The 10,046-nt window shown below is 41.2% G+C and overlaps 1 protein-coding gene across 1 annotated transcript; it reads left to right on the top strand.

Moving 5' to 3' along the window:
- The first annotated feature begins 408 nt into the window (after positions 1-408).
- Positions 409-9,631, top strand: LOC124016203. Its single transcript, XM_046331744.1, has 4 exons — positions 409-895; positions 4,690-4,992; positions 7,368-7,695; positions 7,838-9,631. The coding sequence occupies exons 1-3, from the start codon at positions 547-549 to the stop codon at positions 7,562-7,564; spliced, it is 849 nt and encodes a 282-aa protein (XP_046187700.1). The 5' UTR covers positions 409-546; the 3' UTR covers positions 7,565-7,695; positions 7,838-9,631.
- The last annotated feature ends 415 nt before the right edge of the window (positions 9,632-10,046 follow it).

Raw genomic sequence — 10,046 nt, 5'->3', positions numbered from 1 at the left:
GCAACAGCTTTGGTGGACATTCCTGCAGTCATCATGCCAATTGCACACTCCCTCAACTTGACATCTGTGGCATTGTATTGGCAAAGGAGAAATGCTTACTAACAGGGTTGTAAACAACTTTGTGCACAACATTTGAGATAAATATTTTTTTGGTGCATATGGAACATTTCTGGATGTTTTATTTCAGCTCATGAAACATGGCCCTAACACTTGCATGTTGCTTTTATATTTGTGTTCAGTATAAACTAGCTGAAAAGGGCTTATCAAGACGACTGATTTAACCGAGTCGAGTCGTCTCCACACTGCGCTCTCAGGTGCACGACATAGATGTGGGACTAGAAACACAATTATTATGAATGAGATAGGAGAAACTGTATTGCGTTTGCACTAGTGATACTACGGTAGCATCCAAGGGGTGTACACACATGATCCGTTGATAGAGGTAGCTAGTTCTCTGTGTAAATCAGTTGTGCGCTGACTTCCAGTTTATATTTTGGGAGTGTGGGGGAAGAATGAAAGAGGTCTTCCACCAAAACGGACGAAATCATGAACGGCGCCGTATACATTTCGTTTTTTCAAGGTCAGCTGGAATCTGCACTAGAGCAAGTAGTGCAACTCGCAGTCCAGGAAATAACCAAGACTGTTGGGTCAAGCTTGAGTTCTGTGTTAATGAAAACGGCCGTCAAAGAACAAGAAAACCAACGACTTAAGTTAAAGCTTAAATCACTGGAGTTCGAATGTAATGGTGTAGAAAATGGAGCCGCGTTCAACGGTGGCATGGAAGACAACGCGGCCACGGATCGAACAAAGCCCGAGACACACACCCCCAGCCACGGCACAGAGCGCGGCGTGCACGCAAACACTCAAAGACTGGATCAAAAAGGACGAGTAGTGGGTAAGGTTACTAGTTAGGCAAGGTTACTACCAAGGAACCTAGAGGTTTATACATTTGAAACAAGGCAATAACTCCATTCTGTAACCCTACAGTCTGTTTGACCGCCGACTGCTTGTTTACGTGTCTGTGGCACAACGTAGCCACACACTCAGTTTACATATAGTGGCGAAGTCAACAACATGACAAAGCACAGCATCCTGGTATAGGTATCCGCATAGAGCGGAACAAGCTTGATAATAATAACCAGAGTTGATATGTAAATATGACGTGCAGTAGTAGCCTGCAGCACACTGGGAATCAATGACATGTGTGGTAAAATCTTGAGGATATGAAAAACGGTCGTTTTCAATGTGGTTCTATTACCTTGGTTTCTTTGTTTCACTTGGGTTTTATTTGGCTCAGGCATGTGTCCTTGTGAACGCTTACAAAGGTTTCTTGTCTCGAGGTGTACACTTAACAATAATTACGTGTCGAGGCCAATTGGTCATCTGCGGTGACATTGTTGCCATTGAGATTGTTACAATGTACAAGTTGTAGGTTGAGAACTAGTGACAACATAATATAATATAAATAATATATGCCATTTAGCAGACGCTTTTATCCAAAGCGACTTACAGTCATGTGTGCATACATTCTACGTATGGGTGGTCCCGGGAATCGAACCCACTACCCTGGCGTTACAAGCGCCATGCTCTACCAACTGAGCTACAGAAGGACCACCGACCTTGTCACTGGTTGTCAAGCAAACGGTTCACTGAAAGGCTGCACATCCATCCCCATTCATTTTTCCTATCAGTGAAAATGATAGGCCTACTTATTGACTACTGCAACATACATCCCTTCCTACATTCTTCTCTGTAATTGAAGATGGGTTGGGATGAGAGGACTATCAGTGGTTGACAAGGCAGTGACGTTATTGTTGTTGAGCCTTTACTTAGCAGTGGCAGCAAAGGATAGGATGCCTCCCCCCCCAATAATTCTCCAATGACAGTCACAAGCGCAAACCACCCCCACTCAGTTCTCAGAGGGGATACATTTAGGGAGAGGAGGGGTGTGAGATATTAAATGGCGGGTGGAGGAGACACTGGGCAAGCTGTGTGTCATCGTGCCCCAAAATGCTGAGGCCATTGGCAGACCTTAATAAAATAAAAATAAATCTATGCCATTTAGCAGACGCTTTTATCCAAAGCGACTTACAGTCATGTGTGCATACATTCTACGTATGGGTGGTCCCGGGGATCGAACCCACTACCCTGGCGTTACAAGCGCCATGCTCTACCAACTGAGCTACAGAAGGACCATTCAACTCAATTTGCACATTTTGGACAAAGCTGAGGCTGGAGCTGTATCTCGCCACTTATTAGGATATTTAAGTTGTGATGACCAGGGAGGCCATTTTGATGTTGTAGGTAAATGAAACCTGGCAGCAACATTCATCCTTCAGACACCCACACCGGTAGCTCCTCATACAGTGCATGATGTCATACTTACACAATGCAACAATAACAATTAGGCTAGTAGGCTTCTTCCTCTCTGACTCAGCTCAATTACTATTTATATCCTGTGGTTTTAACAAAAATGGGTAATTGTAGAGACCATGCTGCACAAAATCTCCACACAGTTTTCACACTTGATTTCCAACTTGATTTGTTTTCTTCCTCAAGGATTTGGACATGTAATCCATTCTCTTTTCTAGTTATGTAAATCCATGTGTGTAACACCCTGTTTGCTTTGTCAAGCGGCATTGTAGATGATCTAAGGTTTCCTGAAACCAACTAGGCCTATGCTGTCATTGTCTGCAGCAGCTTGGTGAATTTGTTATTCTTACAAAGCATGTAAACATTTTAAAGCTGCAATATTTAATTTTTTGGGCATCCCGGCCAAATTCACATAGAAATGTGAGTTTTATATATCTGTCAGGTCTAAGAGGCGGGTAGATCTGTTCGATGTGCGTTATTTCTATGATTCACATTCTTAAGTTTCGTTTTTGTCTTTTACTTTCGGTTTTGTACACCAGCTTCATGGAAGATACCTTTCACAGCAGTTGGGATGGTACAATTATTCTCAACACTATGTTTGCTTGTTTTGTCACAAACTGAAATTAGTTTAAGTATTAGAATTTTAGCACCCAGGAAATGGTGGAGCGATTTCTGTGTAGTGCATCTTTAAACAATCTATTAATTTGACTATCCACAATCTTATTATTGTGTGCATGAAACCGTGATCAATGACTCAGTACTTCAGTTTCCTCTCAGTTTTCATCTGTAACTAAGACCGAACGCCCTCTCTGTGTGATGATGGATATGTAAAATGTTTTCTCACCATGTTTTGCACAACTTGTTTTACATTTACAACTTGTGGTTAAGAACAGAGGGTGCGAGTCATCGTGTGTGTGTAGGCCATTGTATGATTCAGCATGTCGGCTAGGCCTAGGCTTTCTACTACACAGGTGTTAATTCTTGAAAAGAGTAGTCTAGCTCGTTTGTCAGATATCATCATGGAGATATTTGCACTACAGTGTATGCAATGAAAAGTGTATTTGCTCTGTGATTCGATATGTTTGAAAATATCAAGTGTGGTAATTTGATTTAGCTTCAAAACCATTATGGGATCAGTGAAAACTTCCTTGATTACTTCAGGAGAATGTATACCGCTCCCAAACTATTGCAAAGGGGGATGTGACTGAGCTATCTGAGCAATGAAGCCTTCTCATTGAATCATATAGGATTCCCTTAAATATTTTACTGCTCTATAAAAGTAGGAGATTTAATTATAGTAATTCACTCATATTGAATATAACTAATGTGTTATCATTGCCACCATGGATGAAATACCCAATAAAACCTGCCTCACATTTAACTGATTTTGATTGGTTGCTATTACAAATACACCAATCAAAAATGGAGAAATTGGCATTTATAAGGAAACCTCAAATCGGTCCCCAAGACACGTCTTTTCTGGGTCTCATTTGGTTGTAATCAATCAAGTGATTTTCACTTTCACAGTCTGGCAGTGCTACAACAAATCCATCAAGAGTCATTTAACATGGCTGAAATCTGTAACTTTTGAGTCGTTGTATTGCGAATGTTAATACCCATTGCTGGTCACTAAAAAGTGGTTGATCTAAAACTTAATATGGAATGAATGTTTTTCTTAGTGTTTTGGGCTCCCGCAAAAAGGAGGGCCCCACTATGTAATATGTAGAGAAATGCTTCTAATAACAATGCTTCACAAAGCAAGGGGTGTGAAGGCTAATGTGTAACGCAGGGATGGACTAGATTCAAAAGGACTCAATGGCTGTTATTTTTCCAATTCTAATGGCTGAGCCAAAAATAGACCTTAACATTTTAAATGGATGAGACACCATTTTTCCCAAACCAAGTTTGGAAATAGTGTGGCTTGTGATTTCATTGCAGAATGCATTTCTGTTATTTGATTAAATCCTCTACACAAGTAATTGCAACTCTAATCATTTACATAGTAGAAAATAGTCATTTTGGAGAGAAGTTTCCCTGCAAGGATACAAGGGTTGTTTTTGCCTACTGTGTTCAACAAATATCCTACAATGAGAGCATTGTGTGCAACGTGATTTTACATTTGTTTTTATTTGAACCTTAATTGGTGCCAACTTTCAAATGTCTCTATCTACAAACATACCAGCCATTGACCTATGACTAATCATTTCCTCTTAACTTTTTATTTCTACTTTCCTCATTATTTACTGATCTATTTCCTTATCAGAATTAGCCTACTGTCTTTCATTCTAACTATTTTGTCTGTTTACTTCTCTGCAGGGCAGCTAAAGATGGTCATGGAGCATGTGCTGGAGTTTGCTGTGTGCGAGTTGACCAAAATCGTGGAGGCCAGTTTCGACGACCTGCTCCTGGAGATGACCAAGAAAGAGCGGGAGCACAGCGCTCTGGAGGAGCAGTTACGCCGTGTGGCTCACCGGGAGAACGGGAAAGGTGGAGTGTCGAGGAGGTGTGGGTCGGAAAACACAGCATTTCCCAGCGGCTCAGAGGACACTAGGCAGGAATCCAGAAACGTCACAGTCAAAATTGTCCGGGGACCAAGGGAGCAAACGGAGACAACAAATGGTCTGTGTTTTAACATTAAAATTCTGTTCTAGTCAACATGACAATCAACTGCATGCTTTATTTACAGCCTCAAATGTGACACGACACACGCATAAAAAGGGATGCTTGCTATGATACCAGTCAAATCCCACAGCACTGGAGGTTATGTTTTGTTATCGAAAATGTAGGGATGGAAAGTACCACAGTACTGCCAGGGCTCGGCCCCTCCTCTGCCTATACATTAAATTACTCATGAGAGGCCAGTAACTTCCTGTTCATATGGTTTCAACTTGCAATGCCGCAGGGTAAATCCAGTTGAATTCAATCACTTTTTGACAGTACCCCTTTTGATTTGAAAGAAACCTTCCATACATATTTACCTGTTGTAGATGTGCTCAGAAAATACCATGAGGCATCCATGTCTTCATCACTGGAAAAGATAAATGGTTGAGTTTCATTTAAAAACTTACAAACAGGGTTGTCAATCAATTGGAAAATGTCCAGAATTTATCAAATTTATTTTTTTTTTTTTTTTTTCCGTAAATGTCAATTATCTAAACACGTAAAATAGTGTTTCATATTCGCGTGTTGTATCTTAGTCCCTATTTGACATAATCTGAGGTTTATGTAGTGTGCCCACCATCGGTTATCATGTTTTAGCTGATGCCTGTACTAAAACTGGAATAAAATGGACATTTCTACATTCAAAATGGTACCACAAAGATGGTTGGTGGTCCATATAGATTACAGAATACACATGACCGTTTTTAAGTTGACATTCGACATCGGATGGACCCGTGGGCCACCTTTATGGTACTAATTAGAAGTAAAACATTCCATTTAAATTTCAATGGTGTAGCAGCTAAATTGCAGTGATTTTAAGGGATATGTTCATTCTATTACTTATTTTTCTATGATTGAAATGACACCCAACCTGTGTTTAAGAGCATGTTGTGTCTCAACTGATGGCGGGGACAACATTAAAAACCTCAGATAATGTAAGGTAGGGTCTGAGCTACAACATGCTAATATGAAGAAGAAAAATGTATATATTTTTACATTTTGTTCTCAAGAACTTATAAAATAGACAACCCTGTTTTTCTAGGCTTTTAAATTCTATCAAGCTCAACCATTTATCTTTTCCAGTGATGAAGACATGGATGTCTCATGGTATGAAAAATGGGTCAACTTTGACGACCTTTCTCTCCTGAATGCATTCAGGTCCAAAATATCACTTTCTGACCACTTCATCCATGGCCAAACACGTGTGGAAAGTTGTTTCAATGAAAAGAGATGCTGTCAACAACAAAACAAGTGATTGAATTTGAATGGATTTACACAACATATTAAGATGAATACAAGGGTATTGTTAATCTCGGGTACGCTTTATTTTACAAGCTGCTATTTTTTGCTTGATCGATCAATTTGTAATGACCTAATAATGAAGGTTATTTTGGGAGTCATTCTACATTGAAACAAGTGCCAGTACATACCAGCTGGTTACCAATTGTGTTGAATTCTTTGACTTGCCAGAAAGTACACATAATGACCATGTTATGTCTTAGTAAACACTTAACAAGTATCAGTTGAAACAAATCAAGTGTTCCTTTAATTTCTGGTGCTGAAAATAAGCTTGTGGCCAAGAAGTCAGACTGTAAAACATGCACAAAAAAACATTTTGAATAGGAGTCAATATGGACTAACCAGAGCTCTGAGGCCCCATTTTCTAAATAAAAATGTTAATGTGTTTCTTAACCATGTTATAAACCATGCCTTGCACACAACACCAGTCTCAGTTGAACTGGTCAATTGACCTATTTAGTAGCTGTCAAAATGGGAGCTGAAGCTCACCTGTTACAGTTAACTATTAACTGTGTCAGTGCCAAATAGTTGCTCCAGTTAAGCCCCTGCAATTTGTTACAGTATATATGGTGTCATGCCATGTACAGCAGATATAGGTTTCCCTCTACTCTAAGAGTCCAGTCTTATACTTGTGCTGGTAATACTGTTTAGATATTATTAAACAAAGCTGGTTCAGCAAACAAACACGTCCTATGTGTATATTGCCCTGGGTCTCTTAATGTAAGCATTTTTGTAAAATTGATCAATATTAAAATGTACTACATTAGAAAGGATTTCTATAGTGATGGAAATAATCACTGAAATTGTTAACAACTTCTTCAGGTGCAATGATGTACAAACACAAACGTGCACACCTTTTGCACGTTTATTCCAGTTCAGTTGTCTTGTTCAAGTTTTTAATCTCTTTCTCCCCCTGTCTCTGTGCAGACAGCGACAAGAAAGCTGTCTGGACCACAGCCCGTATGAATTGTATTTGTTTTCCAGTTCAGGTTTGTCTTGTTCTCAGTTGTCGCTCTCTCCCTCTCTCTGTGTAGACAGTGACAAGCAGGCTGTCCTGACTGTAGCCCAGGACTGGGTCCCCATCCTGGACAAGGTGTTTGGGCAGAAGTGGTGCAGCGACCTGTGGCAAATCAAAGAGCTGGCTTCAGGGAAAGGGGGTGAGGAGAGGACCGGGGGGATCTGGGCTGGGGATTGTGGGCTCCTTCCCCAGTCTGAACGCCCTGATCCGTGAGAACCTGGAGCCCACGCCCACCATCCCCCTGCAAGACCCCCAGTGGATGCCTCTGGAGGACATGGAGGTACTCTCCTCGACCTTGGACACTCCGCAAGACCCTCCTGCTTCCATAAGCACCACAGCCACAGGTGCGCATGGGAACTACTGAAATGATGTCCCTACGTGACATGGCCAGTTATGTGCACACTTACTCTTAAGTCTGTCACCCTTTATTGCCTATAATCTTCATCACTTTTTTTGTCTATTTCTATCCTTCCGTCTGTGTTTCAGTTGAGGAGTCCCTCAGGTCTCCGTCGATGCTTCACCGGCTCCTCACACTCCCCGCTCAGCTCCTAGAGGAAGACGAGAACACCATGGAAACCATCCCCCTGCTCCCCGACGCTTCACCTGGCAGAGCAGCTGTGCGCCGGCAAAACACAGAATCGCCCAACCAGAGCTGCCCATCTCCTCCCAAGAAAAGGGTTGCTGTTTCACAGGAGGAGGAGGAAGACGAAGAGGACGAAGAGAAGGAAGACAAAGGGACAATGACGCTGGACTCAAAGGTGAAGACCGTGCCTCTCAAAGGCAGGAAGGGTTACGAGTGTAAAGAATGCGGCAAGAAGTTCAGCCGAGCGCCGCTCCTGAAAGCTCACCAGCAGACTCATATCAGCACAGCACTGGCGACGACGACAGCAAACTGCTGTTCCGAGTGCGGGAAACACTTCTCCCAGGCATCCCGGCTACAGGCGCACCTACGAACACACACTGGGAAAAAGTCTTGAGCAGATGGAAAAGGGAATTGGAAGATTAAATAAATTTAAAAAAGAGAATTTGGAATCTAAGTCGATCTTCAGTCCATATCTCACATATAGCCATATCAGTAGCAGGAGGGTCACCGGTACTCGAGTTCATACATTTGAGTTCACTTTTAAGTACCGTAAGTCAGGAATCGGGGGCATTTTTTCCAGGTACAGTTTTGCTGACTGCTGTTTCTTAATTGTTACCACCATTTTGATTTCTTACATGTGGCGACAAGGTAAATACTTTAATGATTTGGGATTGGATCTCGCTGGTAGTTGTGTTTAGAATGTATCGCCATTGTACATTCTCTATAGCATGGGACAGTGGCGCTCACAACAAAACAACGAAGTTACATTTTTAAGTGATCTTTTCACTTTTCTCAATATACTTTTCTACGTTTTTGGAATATCAAACTGGTCTCTTTGCTTTATTATTTCACATCAAGGTTATTTGCTATACCGGAGGCCATGATCTTGGCTTTTGTGGACTGCAACTTCAATGAACATTACACTGATTTGTGAGAATTGTATCTTTCAGTGGCAGAAGCGTTGTCTCATCTTCTTCCCAGTGCTACAAGCAGTGACTCGATTTCAAAGGGCGTATGTGCCCAAGATAAAGGGGGAGAGAGACAGACTGCTGGAGTCAATAGCAGAGGTAATACCTTTGTTTTGCTTACCTCTGAATGTGGAAAGAACCTGGTATTTATCTTTACCTTCTTCATGCAATTCACTATTTACAGTCCTCACTTGACAGTATTTTAATTTTTTCACTCAACATAAATACCTCCTTTAAACAGTCAAATAATAAGTTTGATAAAGGTATTGTTACATTGGTAGCCCTTTTTTAAAATAAAGAACCACAGATTCAGAACAATTCGGAACATCGTGCAATTTACTGAATCACAAGTCTACAGACCTCTAGTTGATGACTAGCATAAGCTGTGTGACGATGACATGGCCCTCTTGGGTTTTTCTACATCCTATCCATGTCTGCCCTAGGACCATTCCTGACAAGTCTACGAAGATAAAGTGGGGGAAAGAATGGGAATCTCGCCCTCGTGCTGATTGTGCAAGCTGGGTTTTCAAGTGTCATGGGAAGTAGAGAAATACCACATTGATGAAACACACTTTTTGGTTTGTTTTATTGGTCTTGTTTGACCTCCGGATAAGTCAAATGGATGTGGAGCATCTGATTGGACATCAAGAATATTGTTTCTGCTCATATCACCATGCCTAACAGAATACTTTGTTGGAACATAAAATATTGAAGGGAGGGGCATTCTAATAAGGGATGGGTGGGGGGGGGGGGGGTTGAGGGGCAGGGTTGTATAGATTTGAGACATACTGGTGTTTGCAGGATTGTTCTTTGCTTTTCTACAGATATCTTGGGAGGCAAACACTGTTTAAGCCCCTCTGCCAGATTCCTTAAGTATCGTAGCGTTTTCCCCTTTTGATTGTGCTTTGTCTCTTGTAGATGCGCCCGCAGCTTGTAGTGCTGAGTGATTAATGCTTTGAGGTCGGTTTCGGTTCGTTTAAAAAACAAACATTAAATGCATTGTGGGTTGAATGCTGTAACACCAGAATAAAACAATTAAAGTCGCATGATACTGCTTATCACTTATTAACAATTTATTTACATGACTTTAGTTTAATAAAATATTTAAGTTGTGTATATCATTTGTTTTATTTGATGGCTTTAT

This window comes from Oncorhynchus gorbuscha, linkage group LG26, assembly GCF_021184085.1.
Source record: "Oncorhynchus gorbuscha isolate QuinsamMale2020 ecotype Even-year linkage group LG26, OgorEven_v1.0, whole genome shotgun sequence".
Classification (NCBI taxonomy): domain Eukaryota; kingdom Metazoa; phylum Chordata; class Actinopteri; order Salmoniformes; family Salmonidae; genus Oncorhynchus; species Oncorhynchus gorbuscha.
The sequence above is the reverse complement of the archived record's forward strand: the minus strand, read 5'-3'. Positions and strand labels throughout refer to the sequence as shown.

Excerpts from the sequence above, each read along its gene's own strand:
- LOC124016203 (XM_046331744.1), top strand. The coding sequence starts at position 547 with ATGAACGGCGCCGTATACATTTCGTTTTTTCAAGGTCAGCTGGAATCT. Across the intron at positions 896-4,689 it reads TCAAAAAGGACGAGTAGTGG|GGCAGCTAAAGATGGTCATG; the intron begins GTAAGGTTACTA and ends ACTTCTCTGCAG. Across the intron at positions 4,993-7,367 it reads GCAAACGGAGACAACAAATG|ACAGTGACAAGCAGGCTGTC; the intron begins GTCTGTGTTTTA and ends CTCTCTGTGTAG.